Source organism: Clupea harengus, unplaced genomic scaffold (genome assembly GCF_900700415.2).
Source record: "Clupea harengus unplaced genomic scaffold, Ch_v2.0.2, whole genome shotgun sequence".
Classification (NCBI taxonomy): domain Eukaryota; kingdom Metazoa; phylum Chordata; class Actinopteri; order Clupeiformes; family Clupeidae; genus Clupea; species Clupea harengus.
Window position 1 is genome coordinate 62,570 of NW_024879717.1, and position 23,825 is coordinate 86,394.

At 45.3% G+C, this 23,825-nt stretch overlaps 1 protein-coding gene across 1 annotated transcript; it reads left to right on the forward strand.

The window, feature by feature from the left end:
- Positions 1–597: 597 nt before the first annotated feature.
- Positions 598–23,386, forward strand: LOC122129978 (carboxypeptidase Q-like). Its single transcript, XM_042704723.1, has 8 exons — positions 598–660; positions 919–1,354; positions 2,965–3,172; positions 3,754–3,961; positions 18,614–18,725; positions 19,881–19,972; positions 20,992–21,193; positions 23,003–23,386. The coding sequence occupies exons 1-8, from the start codon at positions 634–636 to the stop codon at positions 23,161–23,163; spliced, it is 1,446 nt and encodes a 481-aa protein (XP_042560657.1). The 5' UTR covers positions 598–633; the 3' UTR covers positions 23,164–23,386.
- The last annotated feature ends 439 nt before the right edge of the window (positions 23,387–23,825 follow it).

Consider the following 23,825-nt stretch of genomic DNA (forward strand, 5'->3'; position numbering starts at 1 on the left):
TTAATAAAACTTTATTTATATAGCACCTTTCATGCAAAAGAATGCAGCTCAAAGTGCTTTAATAATGGAGACGAGCAGTGAGCGTCCGCTTCTGCTGTGAAAGTGTCATCTCAATCTCAATCCAATCAGAAAGATAAAACCTTTTCAAGCTATTTACAATTGCCTTGTTCATGTCTGTGTTCAAAATGAGTGTAGTGAATGAGAGAAAAGATAGACCTAATATAGCTACGCTGTACAAATGTTGTTTGTGTGTGAACAAAACCTTGGATGCTGATTCTTTTGTGGCTCCACCCAGTCTTTCTCTTTCACCCATAAAGACATAAGACTGCAAATTGACATTCACCTATGGTAATTTAACTTAAGATTTAACTTTGCAGTTTCAACCACAACTTAGGAAAACTCATACATATTTGGATAATTCAGATGTATACATAGTTTAACAGTTAATTATTGCACAACATAATTAACACTCTATTATCTCACATGTGTGTAACAATTAAGGCCAACATCTGTGTCAACTATTCCATTAATTACGAAACCTTTAAAATCGCGTTTTACTGAAGAAATTTGAGGAATGTACTAAGTGACTTGCCGTACTCATACGGATGTCGGTGGTCCAAACATTGGAAGCCTATGGTATTTCATCCCGTTTTAACATATGTACGTATTTAGTCATTCTGTGCTAAAATTAGACAAAACAACATTGACTTTGATCAATTTTGCAGAGCTTGATAGTTTACGCCATCTTTAAGAGTAGCAGGTTATGATTTCCTGGTTGCAGCGTTGCTCGATGATGGCAGGCAGCTAATGTTGTGTTTTGATACTCGAGAACTTTTCTTAACACATCAGTGAAAAGTTGTTGTTTTCCCCCTAGTCATCCACTTTACTGCATCTTAACAGTGTGTATTTGTCCCTTAGATGATGGGCACCGACAGGGTGTTGGGGTTGCTCCCTCTGCTTGTCCTTACCTTCCTGTGTGAATCTCTATATTGCAAACCCAACAACGATGTTCGTTCCCTTGCCGAAATTACAAGAGAAATATCTGGATACAGAGCTATAGCCCAGAAAATCATTCACCTGGCCGTGCAGGGAAAGGCTCAGAACCGATCTTATGACCGACTGGCTGCCTTCACAGACACTGTGGGGAACAGGATAAGTGGGTCTCAGAACTTGGAGGTGGCTATTAAGTACATGTACAGCGCTCTAATTCAGGACGGCTTGGAGAATGTGCATCTAGAACAGGTGAAGGTTCCACACTGGGTGAGAGGCCAGGAGAGCGCCACGATGGTCCTCCCGAGAAATCATACAATGGCTATTCTCGGCCTGGGCAGTAGTGTTGGGACATCCAGCCAAGGTAAGCAAGAACCCGCAAATTTGATCACCAAAAGCCATATTAAGTGGGGGTGGGGGAAATAAGACTGCTATCAGCAGAAATCATGGAAATTATCACTGGCTTCTCAGAATCTGTAACTGCTCTTGAACCAGAAGCTGTATTTCTGGAGAAAAAAAAAGTTCCTCTTGTGCTAACCTGGGCAGTTGATCATGCGGTCACATGAATGTAGTTGTTTGGTGCAATATTGGCACATCTGGAAAATTTCAGTCATAACTTCATTTCATAATTATGGGATATCTTGTCTGAATGATTCTGTCTGTGTCATGCTGAAACCATTAATGTGTGTTGAGGGAGGGACATTGTGTTGCTGTATTCTTGTGTATCATGATCTTAAAGGCAAAACATTATTTCCTCACTGATATCATGCTGTCCAGGATCAGAGACAACCGTCTGCATTTTTCTCTTTAATTCCTCCTTCAAAACAGAAAGCACTTTAAGAAAAGGGTGCATTACTCTAGTCTAGGGCTTCAGTGCTGCCCCTGCAGCCCACTGCCTTGCATGTCTCCTATCCCTGCTCCAAGCACGAGTGAAACCTAGGATTTAATATGTTCCTGATTAGTTTGATCAGTGTGTGCTGAGGAGGAGCGAGAACCACTGCATAGGACCTTGTGGAACCACTGCATAGGACCTTGTGGAACCACTGCATAGGACCTGTGGTACAAAATGTTCAGACATTTGAGTGGAGGGAAGGCAATACAGATGAACACCAAGCCTGTCACAGTTTGGGGCTGTTCTGCTGATTGCCTGACCGCTTGGGCTGTGTCTAACTGCTTTGAGAACCATGCCCTTAAAATTCTATCAGGAAACTTTGGAAAACCTAATAAGGCACAGGAAAGCATGGAGCAAATCCACATGGAATGACTTAAACAGAGGAAGAGTAGTCTTTGAAGGGTCAAGTCATTGTTAGGATAGGATGAGTCGCTATGAAGGCAAAAGTGTAAAAGTGTTTGAATCAAACAGAAAAGAGCACATGGAAAGGATGATTTGGGTTGTATGACCTTTAGTTGCTAAGACGGTCTTCTGTGCAAAGGATCTTGTCAATATCCACTACCAAAATGTTGATATGATCTCTTTATGAAATGCAGAAGTCATGTTTAGCCCCATCATCATTTATGTTGCCAATCTTGGAACTGCTTACTTAGAAAGTTGAGGTGGATTCTTTTTTCCTCTTTCAAGAGAAATGGTATATAGTTCCTCCAAACAAGGATCTTGTGGTGGTTCTTCCCATTTACTTACCCCCCCCCCCCCCCCCCAAATCATTGACCACTGAGGTTTCGGTGGATTTGGTCAAGGCAACTGTTTACATATTACTGTTTTTATGCAAATTGCATGGATTGTGAGTATAATATTCTAGTATTATATTTATAATTCTCTTCTGCAAACTCCAGGTGATCCCATCCCTCAAACATTCTGACTTCTAGAAAAAACATTTTTTTTTTTTTAAAGGGCCCTGCCTGCATCTCTCTGCAAATAAGTCACCATCTGCGAGCAGCCATGAATACCTGAATGAACCCACCTGGGCAGGACTGAACATTTAGCAGTGTTAATGCCACCCTATGTTAATACCACAGGCGTCGAGGCCGAGGTCTTGGTGGTGGAGTCCTTTGAGGAGCTGAGGAGCCGTGCCAGTGAGGCCAAAGGGAAGATCGTGGTGTACAATCAGCCGTTTGTGAGCTACGGAGAGACCGTGGCGTACCGTGCCTACGGGGCTTCAGAGGCAGCCAAGGTTGGGGCTGTGGCCTCCCTCATCCGCTCCATCACCCCCGTCTCCATCAACAGGTGTTTGTGCAGCCGCCCGCCCTGCCCCGCCCTCTCACTGCTCATTCTCTTGACTCTAAAAGGGGCTGCTGGGGACTTCATTTGATGGATGGTATGCATAGGGGGGGTTTGATAGTTGGCTGGTAGAGATGATATTCTGTTCCTTTTCTGACTCGGAAAAGGGATATTGTTGTGATGCACGATACAACTGTATAATGGGCTATAAGGTTGTGCTTAAACAGAGATTTTGATTGATCGAGATCACACCTGGGGAAAAAACATTTGTAAACCAGCTATCACTACTTATTGGCTAAAGTCTTACCCAATAGCTTCAAGTATATCTATTCCATTGGAGTCTGCTCTCTATTGCTACATTTCTAGACCATTTTTGGTTGCATGGGACAGTTCTATCAACAGTTTTTAAACAACGTTGTCAAAGTAAACTGTTTAATATGTGAAGGTACTAAGGAGCTGTATCACACCAGATAACTGACTTCATAACGCCACTGAGTGAGACGCTGATGCAGAGTCTAACACTCTGCCACTAATGTATTGAGGTGTATTTACAGATGAGAGGATTTACACTCTGGTTTGTTTCCTAGTCCACACACCGGTTGGCAGGACTACCAGCCTGGGGTGCCACACATCCCCACTGCCTGCATCACTATCGAGGATGCTGAGATGATGGCCAGGATGGCTCGGCGGGGGCAGAAGATCGTGGTGCGACTCCGCATGGGTGCCCAGACGCTCCCTGACGCAGACTCCTTCAACACGGTGGCAGAGATTGTTGGCAGCGAGCACCCGGAGCAGGTAGGTCTCTATCTTTTTGTTGGCCTTTACTAACAGGTTCCTGATTTATAAATGTAGCTATTTAGCAAAAAGTGTTTTTTTTTTTTTTTCCCCTTGGTTCCCTCATGCTGAACTCACCGTGACGTTTTCAACAAGTTGGTGTTGGTCTCGGTAAACATGTTGTGTGTAGGTGTCACTGTTGCAGGGTGGTTGTTTGCACCTCTGATCTAAGCTCGGCCAGAGCCTAATGTGGCTGGTGGCTCCAGACGGGCCAAGGCACATTCATAGCAGCTGCACCCACATTGCCCCTCATCCAGGCAGCGCAGCGGCCAGCGGCCAGCGACCGACCGCTGTCACATGCACTTGCCATGTGTGCGGTCGCTCATCTTATGACGTTGGCCCTGACACCCCAAGGGACCAATTATGAGAAGAGTATGCTAGCTGCCTGTCAGTAGAGGTTTTCTGGGCTCTGGCTGTCACATTTCCTCCACAGGCATGGATGAGCTGTGTCCAGGGGTTGACTTATTAGTGGGCTGTGTTCAGAGGCTTTTCATATGATCAGACTATCTGTGGGGGGTTGTCATTGCTTGGCAGTAGAGCCTGGATATGGACTGCTAGGTTTATATTTTTAACAACACTAATCAATGAGACTTTGTTAAAGTGTTAATTGGACTGTGTGTGTGTGTGTGTGTGTGTGTGTGTGTGTCCTCCCCTCCCCTTCTGGAGAAGTTGCAGGGCTTTCGGTATCTTTAGGGGGGAAAGAGGAAATATCTGACATTTCAAGTGAACTACTTTTTCTCTATGTTTAACCCAGATGAGCGGATCGTGTTTAGAGAATTGGAGAAGTTACAGGCATGTACAAACGCATAAACTGGCCTGTCCAGTTTTTCACTTCTCTTTTTCTTTCTTTTTTTTTTTTTCAGTATTTGATGGGATATATGACGCCAGATAGAACTTTCCATCTTTTCCAGTGTTTTAATTTCATACGCATAACAGAATATGTGTGTTATTGTGAGGTTTTAAGGCGAGTAGGCACTCCTTTTTCACCCCTTTCTCCCAAACAAGGTGATTTAAAGGAGAGAATGTTGCACACTATTACGCCTCATAGGAAGAGATTATCCCTAATCTGTTCATTGTCAAGTGTTCTTTCTGGCTCTTTGAGTCCAATGCGATATGTAGGGAAAACATACTAGTGTCTTGGAGATAAGGTTGTGTTGTTCATTTGATATGAAGAGTTCCTTCATGGCCCCAATGATAACACTGATATTAAGCACAGTGTGACTGATTCATGTTGTGGTTTAAGAGTTCATATCTTGAGGGTCACAAGTCCACAGTCTCTGATACCGCTGCTTGGAGCCTAGGAGAGGGCATCATGGGGAGAGGAGAAGTGGCCTGAGGCAAAAGCCCCCCGGGGCAGCGTGTGTGGAAAGCCTTGGCCGAGTGGAGGAGTGGAGGAGTGGAGGAGTGGAGGAGTGGAGGAGAGATATGGGGAGAGCGGAGGGAGCGAGCGAGCGGAGCGGAGCGTGAGAAGGGAGTCTGCCGAGTCTGAGATGAGATGTGCAGACAGGGTGGGTGGAGAGGAGATGGACGCTCAGTCACCTCAGGAACAAACAACCCTTGTTGAGTCACTTCAGACCAGTAATAAAGTGTGTGTGTGTGTGTGTGTGTGTGTGTGTGTGTGTGTGTGTGTGTGTGTGTGTGTGTGTGTGTGTGTGTGTGTGTGTGTGTGTGTGTGTGTGTGTGTGTGTGTGTGTGTGTGTAAAATACAAAGCAGTTCTAGCAGATTCGGTTCATGGCTGTACATCAGCGACTGACCTGATAACTGGCCCAACCCTGATGATTGGCCCAAACTCCTACTGACCTGATGATTGGCCCAAACTCCTACTGACCTGATGATTGGCCCAAACTCCTACTGACCTGATGATTGGCCCAAACTCCTACTGACCTGATGATTGGCCCAAACTCCAACTGACCTGATGATTGGCCCAAACTCCTACTGACCTGATGATTGGCCCAAACTCCTACTGACCTGATGATTGGCCCAAACTCCTACTGACCTGATGATTGGCCCAAACTCCTGCTTGGCCCAAACTCCTACTTGGCCCAAACTCCTACTGACCTGTAACATTTCATCTCTCCCACTCAACATTGCATCACACATTTTCTACTCCGGCCATCAGGCCTACTGATCATGGGAAAATCCGCAAGATGTTTGTATCGGCAGACCAATTGTTAAGATGATTAAGCAATAAATTAGAGGAGTGTTTGTGTGTGTGTGTGTGTGTGTGTGTGTAAATATTTCATAGGGATTTTCAACTCTGCTGAGTTCACATTTTCCATTGAAATGAGTCAGTCTATGATTTGGGTCTATAGAAGTTTGAAGTGGCTCTTCCCGTGTGATATTCCACAGATGATGCGCTGTCAGGAGGATCAGACTTGTGGTTTACTTGAAGCCAGTGAGCCATTAGCGAGTCATTAGTCATTAGTGCGTGTACTGTGCCCTGGCCCTGACTCTGCTTTGAATCCTCTCGTCATGAGATTTAGTGGAATAAGGCAATGTTGTCATGGCATGGGATCGGTTCCTCTTTAGTGACCACTGTTAGTGATGCAGTTTGTTTTTACAGACAGACAGATAGATAGCATGACCGCAAACAGGCTGATCATTTGTGTTTTGGCGTTTGGGTGACATGTCATATCTTTTACGAAATATGTGCCCTTTATCGTCTGTCTTAAGTGCATAATGTCCAGCACAAGTTTGTCCTCAGCTGCTTCAGATTATATTTCCCATCTCCAAATCTGGTTTGAGTCACCACGTCATTCAGTGGCCATGGAGGCGCCCAGCCTGTCCAGCACTATCTCTGTGTCTCCACGGTACAGTCTGTACACTCTCACCCATCTGTGCTGGAGAAGCCCTCCCTCCCTCCCTCCGCATCTTATTTACAGAACACACTGCTGTACCATGATGTTGGACATTGTCTGTCTGTCTGTCTGTCTGTCTGTCTGTCTGTCTGTCTGTCTGTCTGTCTGGGTCTGAGCGAGCGAGAGAAGGAATGGGTTTTTTTTTTTTTTTTTAAATTAGGCTGCATAGTTTCCCTACAATTCCTAAGATCGGGATGGTTGCGTACAATTGCATACAAATTTCTTTCAAATGGAAATTCTATATTTTTTCCAATCAGTAGCTACGGATGCTTGATTGTAGGACTGACAAACATGAAAAATGGGATGAGCAGCTGTCACTTATGGAAGGAGGCCTAGTTTCTTTTGTGACATGCTTGCTTTTAGAGTAGTGCTTGCTTTCTTCTTACTCTTATTCACAAGCTACTCTGTTATTAGGTGGCTAAACGGGTGAATAGCCTTCATGCTAATTTGACTCTAATCTTCCATTATGTGCCCCCATATTCAGAAGGACATCTGCAGAGTGGGACTGCAACTGTTATTTCAAGAACATTTTAAGTTGTACTGATTTTAGTCAATTATAACCCAATATTGTTTTGTCACACATACTGCAAGGTCTTGCTCTCCTCATGAAAGGAAGGTTTTTGCAAAGTTTATCTGAACTGGTTTCACATGTGTGACCGCTAACGCATTATTTCCAGTATTAGAAGTGTGTCCGTTTCCTCTGTGAAATGGGACTAGCATCTAGCCCACCTTGCCAAACCTTTTGCTGTGCTGTCAGTGGGAAAACAAACACACAAATCAAGAGTTAATAGCACATCAATTATTCAGTTTAAATATGCGTGCAAGCTCTTTGCATTGCAGGGATTACATTTGCATGCAAGCTGCTAGCAGATAACTTCTGAATTGCCACCCCTGCCACTGTCTGTCAGTAGACCCACATTTCCACTCCTCCCTGCACATCCTCCCCTATGGTGTCATCTGGAATGAAATCATTCTGATGCAAGTCTGCAGTCTATCCATAACACAATTGGAATTGGGCATTTGAATTTACTGCTGCCAGTTCTGAAACGCAATGCCGTGTGTGTGTGTGTGTGTGTGTGTGTGTGTGTGTGTGTGTGTGTGTGTGTGTGTGTGTGTGTGTGTGTGTGTGTGTGTGTGTGTGTGTGTGTGTGTGTGTGTGTGTGTGTGCACGTACACACGGCTTCCCTTCGCTCTTGGAGTTTGTTGCGCTTAGAACACTTGGGGCCTCACCAGTCCTCTCTGCACATCTAGAACATGTTTGTCAAACACACCTCTCCTCAGATCATTCCAGCTCACCGCCACACTGCTAGTTCCTGCGCGCACTGGTGTTTGTGCCACGTGATCATTGCCGTCACCGTCAGGTGAGAAGTGTAAGCGTCACTCGAGAGTGAGCAGGCTTGAACCTGCCCTCAGTGTTCCCTCTCAGATGACCCTTCCATGCGAGTCATGCTAGCATTGTTGGACCTTTTTGTGTGAGTCAGAGCTAAGTGCTCTAAATGACTGTTCTTGATCTCCTCGGATCTGTTGTTCCCTCCTCCTTCACACGCAGTGCTGTCTGTGAATCTGATCGTCTCTCAGTCTAATTACAGGGAGAAGGCACTGCTGTCCTTCACTACCTACATCAGAGTGCCCACACTGCAGCTGACTGGGGGTTGGGGCTGGGGCAGACTGGTTGCATCAGAGACGTCCATAGGGGAGACGGCTGTGTTACCAGGTTTAAGATGCTCCACTACTTTGACATGTTAACATGTGGGCTACAACAACTTTTGAAGTGAAAAGTGAAGTGAAAGTGGGCAAACGACAGAACCACAGGTCTCCGAGAGGATGAATGGCTCAAAGGATGTTCCACTAATTGGTTTCACATTGGCATTCACTTTGAGGCAAGGGTTCTTCAAAACTGAGGAAGGAAAAAGGGATGGTGGTTTTGCAGATATGAATTGTACTGTAATAATGGAACGAAAGCTTTGGTGTTGGTCACTGCCGGTGGTAGGAGGTTTTTGCGGTGATTTGAGATGCTGCACAGAATAGGATGAAACCGCACCGTATTTTTAGTCTTTTAATTATGAAAATGGATTGGCCATGCATTTGCAGCAGGGCCGCTACAGCGGTGCATGTTTGATGAGCTAAGGTTTTCTATCTATCCTATCGGTCCAAGCCCTCCGGTGCAACCTGATTCATTTGTCTTGTGGTTAATAATACAAACAACACCCTAAGGCCTTGTTTGTTGTGATTTTTTTTTTTTAAGCAGTGTTAAACCAACAGCAGAATGGAACATTTCGTTCAGCAATATAATCCTAATGTTGGCACCACGGCCAGGCACTTTCTTGAAAGCCCTTCTTAAACAGTGAAGCTGCTGTTTGCCTGGCTAAGCACTTGAAAGCTTTGTGGCTCCCTTTCAGTGCCGTGGTCTTGGGGGGCTTTGCCCTGTCATAACCATTCATCTCTGTGGTGAGTGGGGATCGTCTGGGCTTCATAAATAATGCATGGCTCACTGATAAAGCTGCGAAGAGCTGTGAGCCACCAGGGACAGAGCAGGTAGTTTCTAGAAGAAAATCGAAGAGTTGCATCCTTGGAAAGTGTTCATGGCCAGATCTGGTGACTTGTCTCAGGTGCTTTTTTATTTTTTATTTTTTTTCATTTTTTTTAAATAAACTTTCCACACAATCATGTTGCCTACTTTGACTTTGCATAATAGACTTACAAGACATTATAAGATATTAATGAAATTCTAGATGCGTCACGTTGTTAAATGAACATTCCATCATCAGGTTTGTTTTGTTTTTACTTTTAATATTATTATATTAAAGAACATCATTGTCATGAGGATTCTGGGTCTCTTCAAAAGAAGTTAATTAGGCCTACTTCACAAAACACAAGCTATACCTGCTAAGTTTCAAATAAACCTGGCTCAAGCTCCTACTCAAGTTGAAAGTTGCCTCCGCCTTTTCATGGGTGTGCAGGATCTCAAGTCCCAGTGGCCCTCATGATGGATGTGTGTAGGCCTACATGCTAAAGGCATATATATGGGAAGATGTTCAAACTGACTTTTTTTCCAACTTTAAATCATTTTCATCCAGAGACGCAGCAGAGAGGGAAGCTTGACTCCTTTTCGCAGCATCTTGGCTTGGACTGTGAAGCGCTGAGCGATCATTCATCATCTTCAGCGTCATGTTTTTACCCCAACACTAATTCTGCATTTGAATTCTGTGCCACTGAGGCCGCAGACTCCTGTGAGTCTCTCGTGGATCGGTGGACAGAGGGGTCCTGGGTGCTCAGTATGGTTTATTTGCCCGCAGGCTTGGCTTTTTTTTTTTTTCATCTTTCTCTCCAAATAGATAGAAAATAGAATAGATAGATAGAAAAGCCTTTATTGTCATTGTATTTATACAACGAAATTTTGAGTGCTTCTCCTGTTGGTGTGACGAGGGACAACATATAACACAACAACAACAACATATAACATAACAATACTACAACTATCCAAAAACAGTAGGAACAGCCCCAAAAAAAAAAAATATATATATATATATATATATATATATATATATACATATATATACACACACACACACATACATTAAGAGTAGAACAAAGTGCGGTGGCATAGACTAAAGTACTTCAATAAATACATCAATTAATGGGATGGTCATTCAGTACACCCCACCCCCACCACCAGCATCTCCCCTTCATGCCTTTTTTTCTTTGTTTGCCGTGCATGTGTGGATTCCAGTATGGGGTTTCTGGTTGTTTTATGCACTTAGATGGCACAAAAGTGGTGGTCAGCGTGTGCGGTGGCTGGGGGTGCCTGTTTGTTGCTTCTGTCCAATTCTGTATACATGGACTCCAGTGGAGGAGTCAGAGTTTATAGTGCTTCCCCCACACTCATCAGTCATAACATGGCAGCTGACAGGGCTCTCCAGCAGAGACTGGCCTATCTACTGGGGAGAGGCCGGGTGGATGTGTGTGTGCGGACGTGTCTTAATGCTGAACATGTGTTCACAACTTTGTTTAGAAAGTGTGGAAACGCACATAGGCCTCATGCTGCAAACATTCTGTTGAGTTTCTCACGTTTTCTCCTTCATCTTTTGTTTAAGAGAAGAAATGAGAGAGAGAGAAGTCAAAACAAAGAAGGCACACAAACATTCTTAACCAATCCAAATCTGCTCTTAACCCGGGTGTGCTAGAGTTGAAGAGAAGTGAGTATAAGTGTTCCATCCTCAGGTCAGCTGAAGTCTGTTGGGCAGCTAGTGTGACCTAGAGGTGACGTAGGTGGACAATAAGTGCAGATATTGAGAAACTGGCTGTCACTTCTGACCCCGTTATCATGATGTTTGTGTAATGGGAGGGCATCTGTTTCATGACCAACCCCCCAACCTTGAGCTCGTGTGTGTGTGTGTGTGTGTGTGTGGTGTGTGTGTGTGGTGTGTGTGTGGTGTGTGTGTGTGTGTGTGTGTGTGTGTGTCGCGCCATCCTGTCTTCACTGGGAGTGGCCCAGTAGTCCTGAGAATACTGACACTCTAAGCAGCTATGGGGAATGTTTGTGCAGACTCTTTGCACAGCCAGTTCAGGCCCCCTTGTCATGTGCACTGGTAGGTCTTTTTGACATGTCTGTGATTTTGCCCATGACGAACAGGCTCCTTCGCCAGGCTGACGAGCCTTTCATTACTGCAGCCTTACAGTACAGCATGTCTACTTTTACTGCTGACTTTCACTCTGAATCGATCCTAACTCTCAGTTTCTATGCGCTGTGGGGCTTGAGGGGAACACCTGTGGCCGTGTGATTCTCTGTCACGTGAGGAAGGATGAGGGGGGGAAGTGAGAGGCCAGTGGCCAGCGTCACTTCATTTCAGATTACTTGCCAGAGATCCTTACTCAGACAAAAAAAATGTTTAATGCCTAGTTAAACAGTGCATACACAAGACCATGTTGATAAGATTGACTTGTCACGTGATTGTGCCTTTGTGTGCACAGAAGCACTTAGCACCTATACTAGTGTTTCCTCTGTGCATCAGGCTTCTGGTGTTGCTAGGGGAAGTGGTGTAGGTGTCAGTCCTGCCGTAGGACAACTCATCTGAGTTTCCTGTCGTCTGTTCTTCCGCTCATTGTCTTTTCAGGTCGCATGCACATCTGACGATATTGTAACCCAACAAGCATTTTCGAAACCCACGGCTATAATAAGTAACTCTCCAAAACAAAACATTTGCTAAATCAGCAGTGTGGCTAGTGACTAGAACAAGATACTAACTAGATATTTAAACTCACTGATGGCTCTCCAGCAGTGTTGTAGACTCTGCGTTTTCCACCAAAACCGAAAGCGTAGCTGACCATCTCTAAACGTGTAGCCCGCTGTCTTGCTTGACCACTAGCCTTAAGAGTTTGAATAGTCAGCCAGAGGCACCCTAAGCCACACTACCCATCTCGGTGAGCTACTGGACAGTCTGGATGTGGTAGTGTACAAGTGTCTCAGCACACTTGGGCCTGTGTGTGCGTGTGTGCGTGTGTGTGTGTGTGTGTGTGTGTGTCACTAATAACTAGTTGGGAGCTCAGGTGGCGCAGCAGGTGGGGACAGGACAGGACGAGTTGAGAACAGGTGTTCACACACACACACCGGTGTAGGCCAGGACTGGACACAATGGAGAAGGGCTGATGACAACCATACATGTCCCTCCTTTTGAACAGGATGTACAACACCAGGTGCCATCATTCAACAGTGCCTTACAGCAGCCATAGGATGTGTTCTGTAATAGCAGTTTGGAGATGGTATTGATCAGTGTGGGTAGTGGAAGATGGGATGGATCTGGTCTACCGGTACTCGCATCATGGACACAAGCCTATTATTCAAAGCTCTACTTTGGCCTGTCAGTGCGTCAAGCTTGATTTAGCTCCAACCAAGGATATAGGAGAGGTGTGAAAATGGTACGTCAAATATGTCTGCTTGCTCATGCTTTCCCCCGCCAGAAGCCTTTGTTCAGATGGGTTTGAGATCCATTGATTTGAGGTGATACTGTTGGACTACCTATGTCCTTTCATCTGCCAGTGTTTCTTTGTCTATGACAGCCGAGACGTGTGTGTGTGTGTGTGTGTGTGTGTGTGTGTGTGTGTGTGTGTGTGTGTGTGTGTGTGTGTGTGTGTGTGTGTGTCTGCACACTCTCATACAGAGAAAGGTTATTGGTGTGTGGCTTATGGGAAGTGGGGGCTGCTGTTCCTGGAACTTGTGTGTCTTTTCTGTGAGCGAGGGGGAGAGAGACGGGCTCTCTGTCTCCAGGAGTATTTATGATGGCCCGCTCCATAATTACTCTGCCCTCAAAAATGCAGGGGCAGTATATTAGGAAATGGCCGGTCTATGGTGTATTTATTCACCGTCACCCAAATATTTTTTTGGACTTTGGTGTGTATGTTTTGCACTCCAGCAGAGCGTAAGGTGTGTGTGTGTGTGTGTGTGTGTGTGTGTGTACAGAGTGTAAAAATCAAGGCGGTTATCTTTTTTTGGGTGTTTTTGTATTTTGTCCTCTCTAGAAGGCACATTATGTACATTAGTTCACTTGGCGGAAAGACTACCTGCCCATAATGTTTTTGGTGAACGAGAACCTGTTCAGTACTGCGTGTTCCAGCTGAGCGATGAAGAGCTCATATCATAATTGTTACCATAAGGGCCATGTGGACAGTATTGTCGTAAGACATACCACAGGCCGTGCCCCTAAAGTATCAAGTTCACTTTCAAACAGCCTCAATTTCACTCAGTTCTCCTGGGGAAAATTCTGACATGCCTTTAGAGTTCAAAACTCACTCTGTTTTTACCCCAGTTTAAATGGTTTCATTAAAGCTGAAACACAAAAGGCATTGGCAGGAAGTTCCTTAAATAATATACTGTTTTTATACTTGGGCTGTCAAAATGGGCGTCCTAGCATGTGTAATAAATGTGGCTAAACCCCTTTTTAATTGAACTAATGCAAGTCAACTAGCCTCTTTCCTCCGTGATGATTTGTGTTTCGGCTTGGACAGTGGTAGAGTCACTTGGAACCGCATTCTGATGGACCTCTGGATAGAATCATGGCGCATTGCAATGATGAACGGACGTGTCACTGTGAAGGTGAACATGGGATGGTATTTGAATGCAAAGCATAACTTTGAAGACGGGTCATGCTGCCCGAGCCGTTATTCTCCCATTCCATTATGGTCATGTCCATTTCTTTTTTTTTTTGTTTTATATTTTATCTTTATTGAGGCCAACAGGTTTCAAACATTGTAGGATACTTTTCCTTTGACATAATTTCTCTTATGATTTACAGGTGCCTGATATATATAGGAAAAACAAAATAAAAAGGAAAGCAAACCAAATCGGAAATATAACTACAGGGATTTTCCATCTGTGTCACTACCTCATATCAGTATCAGTTTGGTCATGTTCATTTCAAGGGTCCATTTTGAATTCAGTGTGTGAGGTGGAGATTCTGCTGAATGACACCGGATGTACTGTACAAAGCAGTGAGTGAGTGAGTGAGTGATGTGCTGCGTGTCTCCTCTCGAGACCTTCCTCCGTGCTCCTGCCCTTGGGCTGCTGTGCCCACCCGTAACACCACTTCCCCAATTCCATTCTAAAGCCTTTTAATTAACCGCTGAATCTGGCCACACACTTATCTTTGACATTCTGGGGCTTAATAAGGACAAGGAGCTGCTAGAATCGGCTTAAGCGCAAAGCACAGACTGAACCGTGCGTGTCGGGAGTGTCCGTTTTTGAGTGTGGGCAAGTCATTACAAGGTATTACCATGTTCCCTTTATCCCCAAGTTCAACTTCAGCTGCTAAGAGACTCTGTATAGAGTTTGGCCATGACCGCAACAGCAATTAAAGTTTGATTCATGGCTGCTTTTGCACACAAAAGGATGTTTACCTTCAAGGTCTCGCTGCACATGAAAGTGGCCTCGCCAAGCCAGTGGCCGTTTTGTAGGTCCTCAGAAGCCTGCTCACACACGGGCCCTCCTCACACACGCCTTGTAAAGAGGCTTTCATGGAACCTCATAGAATTCTCTCCGTAATTGATGTCTTAATTGTCTGCTCCTGTATCTGCTCTTTGCTCTCTGGGATATTCCTACTCTATGCAAATATTTCACAATGCGAGTCGTCTATGTGTAAGAGTGAGAGAGGGAGCAATACACACACACACACACACACACACACACACACACCCCATTCTCAGCAGCTTACTGTACTTGAGTGATTAGTGCTCAGTGTTGTGGCTGTCCCACTGGGGCTGGTACATGTTTATGATTTAAAATATAGTTTGTTTGCGTTGTTGAAATGTGTTGTGACCAGTCTCATTATAAATTAAATGTCATCACATTTACTGTGTGTGTGTGTGTGTGTGTGTGTGTGTGTGTGTGTGTGTGTGTGTGTGTAAAAATAACAAACAAAAGCAGTTTGTTGTCTCAAGTAATTGTTGCACCTAATTAATCATCATACAGCAATTTAGAATGCAGCTCCATTAAAAGAGGAATTAATTTCCACTTATGACACTCTGGGAAATCTCTGCAGTGCAGCACTTGTGCTGTGTTGCAGAGCTCTGCGCAGCTCTTTTTTTTTTTTATTTCCATGAGGTTTCTCTGTACAGGCGCTCCGCACAGACCCTCAATACCCACAGGACTGCTGATCAAGAATCCTTTGTTCTCCGTTGCCCCAGCAACTACACCTTGGACTTCACGTATGAATAATGTAGTGACTGGGGGGGGGCACAGGAAGTGTGCGCAAGAAGCACAGCAGACCGTAATGCTAACAGGAAGATGAAAGTATGTTAAATCTTGGTGGAAGTAGTAACTATGGTTGCATCTGTACGAGGGGAAACGAGACCCAAAGTGTCTGTTTGGTGTGGAGAGGAAAGCCTGTGCTAATGAGTTAATGGCAGCTAGTGTCTGTTTGGTGTGGAGAGTAAAGCCTGTGCTAATGGGTTAATGACACCTAGTGCTGGCAGACAGACGGCTCTGTGAAATTGTCTTTGAAATTCTTGTTCAATGACCGAATCTAAGATAAGAAATGGGGATCGGGCCAAGCCTGGTGTAATGCCATGTGTGGGTTGGAGCTGCTGTAGTTGGACATCGCCAAGGCACCACTTTACACAAGGTCTTAACAGTCCCCCTCTGCCTCCTGAAATGACGACACAAAGCAACTCACAGAATCCCTGTGTGGTGTTTTTGATTATTTGTTCTCCGCTACTTGGCTCTGAAGTTTTCCCAATGAGTGAACCCTACACCTCAATTGGCCGTCCTGACAGCAATGCCTGTGTGGATTAGGGGGCTGTGTGCTGTGTTTGTGTAGACGAATAGTATATTTTATTTTGAATAATGACTGCAAAAAAAAGTGTTTGAAGACTGACAATAATGAATTGGCTGCAGTCCAGGAAAAGTGCAGGTTCTACTATATTACTGTATGATGTATGGATTCAGACGCATGGATTCAGACGCATGTAGTTGAAGTGGATGGACGTGGACGTGGACGTGGACGTGGACGTGGACGTGGACGTGGACGTGGACGTGGACGTGGACGTGGACGCCAGAGCTGCTGCCTCTGCTGTGCTGGTTGGCTCTCCACTCTAACACACTGGTGGCTGCCCTCTGATGAATGAGGCTTGCAGGATGTTGGATTTGGAGCTCCAAGACTGGTGTTGTGGAGACTGCCAAGCCTGTGCTCTGTGCTCAGTGCGTATGCGTGACCAAATATCTGGCAGCCCCCACACTGTCTGGCAGCCCCTATAGAACCCGAGAGGCCAAAAAAGATGTACCCTGGCACTTTGGTTCTGGATTTCTATCAGCATTTAAGGCAATAAAGGAACAATGCTTGGCTTTCAGGATGACTTTGACCAGGAGTAGTGTCGTTTAGTTAAGTCACTGGTGCCCGCAGGCAGATAAATAAAATAAGCAGCCACACATTTCACAGGTTATTTCCTTTTTCCTCAAGGTTCTTATCTGTGTGATCAAACATAATGCTCGATTGGCAGTTAAATCACTATCAGTAACATCAACGTGGAATGGGAGTTTTAGACTTGCATTTTTACTAACAGATTTTAATCTTGAATTGACTACCTGGTCTGACCAACCTTGCCGTCTCCCAGAACATGTTCCAGTGCGCGGGTACAGCCCCGAGGTCCTCTATTCTTAGAGATGAGTGAGTCATTTCGTCCTCATTATCTGTGTGGCCTTTTGCTTCCACACTTTGATTTGATTCGATTCCATAACCTATTGCAAGGTGGCACAGTAATGGGTGACTGAATGGTTGTGTTTTGACCTGCTATTTAGGTGTGTGTGTGTGTGTGTGTGTGTGTGTGTGTGTGTGTGTGTGTGTGTGTGTGTGTGTGTGTGTGTGTGTGTGTGTGTGTGTGTGTGTGTGTGTGTGTGTGTGTGTGTGTGTGTGTGTGTGTGTGTGTGTGTGTGTGTGTGTGTGTGTGTGTGTGTGTGTGTGTGTGTGTGTGTTCTGTGCCCTCTAAAACAGATCTTGAAGTTGTACTACAGTGGGGAAAATAAGTATTTGTAATGGTAGGTGTATTTTTAACAGTGATAAATAGAATATCAACAAACAAATCCAGAAAACTTTCTGCATCAAATGCAAATTAAGTCATAAATGTTATAAAATGCAGTTTTCTGGATTTTTTTTTGTTGATATTCTATTTCTCACTGTTAAAATACACCTACCATTACAAATACTTATTTTCCCCACTGTAGTACAACTTCAAGATCTGTTTTAGAGGGCACAGAATTATAGATCACACATTTCTTTGCAAGTGGTCAAACTTGCGAAATCGGCAGGGGTTCAAATACTTATTTTCCCCACTGTATGTGTTCTCCTAGATGTCAGTGACCTGTGAGTGGTTTCACAAGCGTGTGTGTGTGTCAGTGATCTGTGAGGGTGGTTTCACAAGCGTGTGTGTGCTAGTGATCTGTGTGAGTGGTTTCACAAGCGTGTGTGTGTGTCAGTGATCTGTGAGGGTGGTTTCACAAGCGTGTGTGTGCTAGTGATCTGTGAGGGTGCTTTCACAAGCGTGTGTGTGTGTGTGCTGGCTGGGCTTCTCTCTAAGGGCCGTGCTTGACTGCCTCCTGCAGGTGCTGGTCGTGACCCCTGTCAGGGAGACGCAGAGAGCTGCCCACTCGGTGGAGTCCTCCTGCTGGGCAACAGAGCACACACACACACACACACACACACACACACACGTATCTCTGTCTCTACACACACACACACATGCAGAGCTGCCCACTCGGTGGAGTCCTCCTGCTGGGCAACAGAGCACACACACACACACACACACACACACAGAGCTGCCCACTCGGTGGAGTCCTCCTGCTGGGCCACAGAGCCCACACCATGCCTCTTATCTCCTCACCGCACCTCCGCAGCTTGGGTCTTTCTTTCTTTCACAGATTAAAAACATGCGCTGCTCCTTTGGGTCTGTACAGTTTGTCACCCACTGAATTCAATCAAATCTCTAAGCGGTAGGGCACATAAACACGCACGCTAATCGGGTCTGGCTTGTCTTTGTTGCTGTTTGATGTAGGGGTGTGTGTGTGTGTGTGTGTCTCTGTGTTGATGCAGTTTGTTCTCCCTCGTGTGTGTGTGTGTGTGTGTGTGTGTGTGTGTGTGTGTGTGTGTGTGTAGTTCTGTGTTGATGCCGTTTGTTCTCCCTCTTAGGTGTGTGTGTGTGTGTGTGTGTGTGTGTGTGTGTGTGTGTGTGTGTGTGTGTGTGTGTGTTGATGCAGTGTGTTCTCCCTCGTAGGTGGTGCTGCTCAGTGGACACCTGGACAGCTGGGACGTGGGGCAGGGCGCCATGGATGATGGAGGGGGAGTGGCCATCTCCTGGGAGGCCCTCAGTCTGCTCCGAGACCTCGGTGAGCGTGAGACCCTCTCCTGAGGGCTGTTATAGATCGAAACTGGCTACAACTGATTAGCCCCTTGGAAGAATACGAGGTTGGCCATTTCACCATCATCATGTGGTCCAATATCCACTAAAAGTCAAAGTCTGAAAGTCCCTTTGGGCTGTAATAGTAAGCGGACATATTCTTTGTCGTCTGATTTAGACCACATAAGAACTTTGGGTCTTTCCTTCCTGGAAAAAGGGCAAAGGACGGGACAATATCTTGTCCATTTGACCAGGCTAATGGTCCACCTCTCCACCACCAAGTCGTAGGAATTACAATTGTGGTGTTTTTAATTTTTTTTATTTCATGCTGCATGCTGCTTCATAGCTTGTCTGGCAAGGGAGACCTTTATTATTTTTTCAGGATCTGTGCTGTTAGGCACTCATTCAAAAGAAGGTTATTGCTAAAGGCTGTTTTTTTTTTTTGTTTGTTTTGTTTTTTCTTGGCGAAATTTGAACAGTGAAACAAAACTGGTAATTTGCTGATTTTTAAAAAAGGCAGACTTGGTGTGTGTTTTTTAAATGTGGTTCAGTTCAACCTGTGACTATGCATAACCAATAAAAAAAAAAGAATCTAGACACGAGCGGAACTGTTCAGGTCATTCTACTGATGCATAGAAAAGAAATGACGGGGTCACGATAAACTCTACACTATGCCCAACTCCACTGATCTGGGCACAGGTTGGGTGGCACCACGCATCTGGACCCTATGGGCTGATCTGGGCACAGGTTGCTCTCTGGCTAAGAGAGTGTGAGTGAGCGGTGAAATAAAGGGCTGTATGTGTCCCTCTGGTCTCCCTCACGCCTCCATGAGCCCTCAACATGGTGCTGATATTAACGTTCACTGCTCATGTCCTCACACACAGACACTTGAAATGAAGGAAAAGTGGAGTATCAGCAGACTGGCTTCATTACTGTCCAAAAGCGATTGACTGCAGCACACATTCGCCTCCTGTGGAATCTCCTTATTGAAGCCAGCACTATAAAACCCACACAGATTTATTGGCCTTAATACTGATCTCTGGGACTGCTACTGTACAGAGTCTACTGTGAGGTCCTGTGTTCTATGGCTATGGTAATGGAAGGCTATGCTGTTGACTTTCTCAACCATCTGATTTGTCCATAGGCTTGCGTCCAAAGAGAACAATCCGGATGGTGCTGTGGACCGCTGAAGAACAGGGCGGAGTCGGGGCCAGCCAGTACTTTGAGCGACACAAAGTAAATCACTAATGATCACTTCTGCTTCGTTCGTGTGTGTGTGTTTTGGTCCTTGCAGGTTGTTAACGTGGTGGCTGAGCAGCGCACTTTTAAAGGACTAAACTCGTGCACACCACTTGAACATGTCATTTTGGCTGAGGTCACCTCGTCACTCTACTCTTCTGTGTTTCTAAGTGACATTATGGGCCAGTAGCTCCCTTAATGAGAACTTCAACGGTAAAGTACATTTGTCAGGGCTGAAGACCATACTGAAATGCGCCATGGCATAAAATGATTAACAAAGCCATTGCGTAGCCAACCACAGCGTAACTCTAGACTCGACTGAAGCTTTTTGTGGCTTTGTGTGCGTTTTCTTCCTCTGATCCTGGGGGGGATAATCAGCCTGGCCAGTGGTTTGAGGGCCAGGGAGGCTTGAGTTCTGGATCTGGATCTGGCGTCTGACCCACTTGCTCTGCTGCCCTCTCCCATGAGGGGGGGGGGAGGGGGGATTACATTTCTTCTGATCCCTCCCTCCTTGCTGTGGAGCCTGAGTGGAGTCTGAAACAACCAGACTTTACATAGACTTTCAGGAATGAGGTGACCGATCCATGGTTTGCCCCAGTCCTCATTAAATCCATGTAATCACGATATTTTAGCCGCTGTATTCACCCTTTTCTTATTTATTTTTTATGTGTGGGTGGTTAGACTACCTTTGCAGGATATTTTAAGACTCCTTACTTTTGAGTTCTTAATTTTTTTTTGGCAGTCATTAACCTTGTTGCTTTAATCACATATGGACCATTTAAAAGGCAGTTGTGGTTTCATTGAGGCATCACACCAATATCAACATTATAAACCCTAGAATTAAAGTTAGAGTTGGTAGGAACCACGTATATCTGTATATGCATTGCTTGAATATGTGTTTAGTGGCTCAGCCAAGTTTCATTGCATTCACAGGCGAACCATTTTTAAGTATTGAAACGTTGCTCTGACACTTACTTTATAGAAGTGTCTCTTTTTCTTTCTTTTTTTCCTTCAAGGGAAACATCTCCAACTTTGACCTGGTAATGGAGTCTGATTTGGGCACCTTCACACCCCTGGGCCTTCAGTTCAGCGGCAGCAAGCAGGCCGAGGCCATCATGCAGGAAGTGGTGAAGCTGCTGGCACCCATTAACACCACTGCCCTGGAGGAACACGGGGAGGGCACCGATATAGAGCTGTGGATGGAGGCTGGCGTGCCAGGTGAGTCTCACGGCTGAGGTGTGTGTGTGTGTGTGTGTGTGTGTGTGTGTGTGTGTGTGTGTGTGTGTGTGTGTGTGTGTGTGTGTGTGTGTGTTTGTTTGAACTCATAAAAGGGAAAAGTAGACTTGCTTGTGCTCATGGAACCTTTTGGGGGGAGTGTTTGCCCTCTGCCTGTGGGTGTTTCAGTAAGCTCTTAATGATGGCCAAGGATAACCCACAGTGTCTCGGTGATGGTGGTGGTGCTGGTGCTGGCAGTAGGAGCTGTTATGGGGGGGGTGCTAGAAGGCAGAAAACCGACTGCTTTGAATTCTGTCTGAATGTTACATTGTGCGCTGATCCTGTCGTAGATGGACTACCCTGAAAGAGTTTGACCTGGCTAAACTTGCTGTGGGAACCTCACAGGAACCTTGTTTGTTAACTCATTACAGTGTACAGTGGCACTCTGAGATTCTTCTGAATGAAGAGTGCATTACAAATTAAATTTATTATTATTGTTCTGTTGGCCATCTCCACATCCACATCTCCCCTCCTGACTATACGGGGGACGGTGCTTTACCTCACATCCACAGCGGCCTCTCCTGGCTATACGGGGTGATTGGTGCTTTACCTCACATTTCAAGACTGGCAGGGAGGGGGGTAGGAGCTCAAGGCATTGTGCTCTTAGAGGGTTCAAAGCCAACATGTTAAACAAATGATTCACAGGACCAGCTGTGTAAACATCTCCCGCTGCAAAAATGCCTGGATTTAAATAAGGTTCCCTGAATTTGAGGATTTCTCTGGCATACACTTCCTTGTCACTAAGAGCGTAGCGCTGTCATAGGGCCTGGAGCCGCACTGGCCCACAGCTCCAGGCTTCATGGAAATACCTCCGCTCCTATCCCAACTCTCCAGGCTTCATGTGAATACCTCCGCTCCTATCCCAACTCACTGCTGATTAGCTTGGAAATAGAGGAGTGCCACAACAAGCTGTGTCTTATTATGGCGGGGGGGGGGGGGGGGGGGGGGGGGGGGGGCGGGGCACCAACCATTTCTTTCTTTTTTTCAAATGAGGAGAAACATGAAGGGTGGGTTATTGATGCTTCTGGATTAAGTGCTTTCCGTATGGAAACAGTGGAGCGATCTGGCCAAATGAAAGTTTTAACTGCAACCACCTGCGCTGAAGGCATCCTACCCTGTACACCTTCACTGGCCCCTAACAAAAACACCAGGACAAAACTGGTCTGTCCCCTAAAGAGAGAAACTGGTGAACTACTGTATCCACTATATATATAATATTTCATTTAATTTAAATCTCTACTGGTGATATTAAGGGGTTAGATTAAATATATCTCTAATTATAATTATAATTTAATTTTTTTGCACTATATCTGAGTTATGTTTCTTTGATGTCTATTTTTATGTGCATGTCATTTCTTTGTGCATATTATGTATTTGCTGTAAAGCACTTTGAGCTGCATTCTTTTGCATGAAAGGTGCTATATAAATAAAGTTTTATTATTATTATTACTCGGTTAACTTTATCTGAAATGATGCTGTGATCAGAATGCAGTGTATTAGACTTTAGCAGTCCATCATTGTATCTGCTCTGTCATTGCAGATGAGGAAATGGAACACATGCAGGAATGTTCAGAATGAAGTTGGCATATAAAACTAGACTAGATGTCAAAAGACTATGTTGAAATGAAATGAACTGTTATGTTTCAGTGGTCATGTTCTGATTGAGTCATTGCAATTTCATGAGTTAAATGTTGGAGTAACACACCTCACTCCTCTCTGACTGCCCTCCCTCTGTGTGGATGTGCTCCCCAGGTGCCAGCCTGCACACAGCTGATGAACAATACTTTTGGTTCCACCACACTGAGGGGGACACGATGACGGTGCAGAGCCCAGTGGAGATGAACCTGTGCTCAGCCCTGTGGGCGGTCGTGGCCTATGTGGTGGCCGACCTGGACGATATGCTGCCGAGGTAGCACTGCATGATGGGGGGGGACTACAACTGATCATTCCTCTCCGCCCCTCACCAGATGTCAGCACTGACAGTATCTCACCCCCCTCACCAGATGTCAACACTGACAGCATCTTCATCCTTCTCAACACTGACAGTATCTTCATCCTTCTCAACACTGACAGTATCTCCAACCTTCTCAGCACTGACAGTATCTCCAACCTTCTCAACACTGACAGTATCTCCGCCCCTCACCAGATGTCAGCACTGACAGTATCTCCAACCTTCTCAGCACTGACAGTATCTTCATCCTTCTCAACACTGACAGTATCTCCATCCTTCTCAACACTGACAGTATCTCCAACCTTCTCAGCACTGACAGTATCTTCATCCTTCTCAACACTGACAGTATCTTCATCCTTCTCAGCACTGACAGTATCTCCATCCTTCTCAGCACTGACAGTATCTCCACCCTTCTCAACACTGACAGTATCTTCATCCTTCTCAACACTGACAGTATCTCCATCCTTCTCAGCACTGACAGCATCTCCACCCTTCTCAACACTGACAGTATCTTCATCCTTCTCAACACTGACAGTATCTCCATCCTTCTCAGCACTGACAGCATCTCCATCCTTCTCAACACTGACAGTATCGCCACCCCTCACCAGATGACAGTATCGCCAT

Coding starts and splice junctions, on each gene's coding strand:
- LOC122129978 (XM_042704723.1), top strand. CDS start 634: ATGGTATTTCATCCCGTTTTAACATAT. Junction 3,962..18,613: donor GCAGCGAGCACCCGGAGCAG/GTAGGTCTCTAT, acceptor TCTCCCTCGTAG/GTGGTGCTGCTCAGTGGACA. Junction 18,726..19,880: donor CAGTCTGCTCCGAGACCTCG/GTGAGCGTGAGA, acceptor ATTTGTCCATAG/GCTTGCGTCCAAAGAGAACA.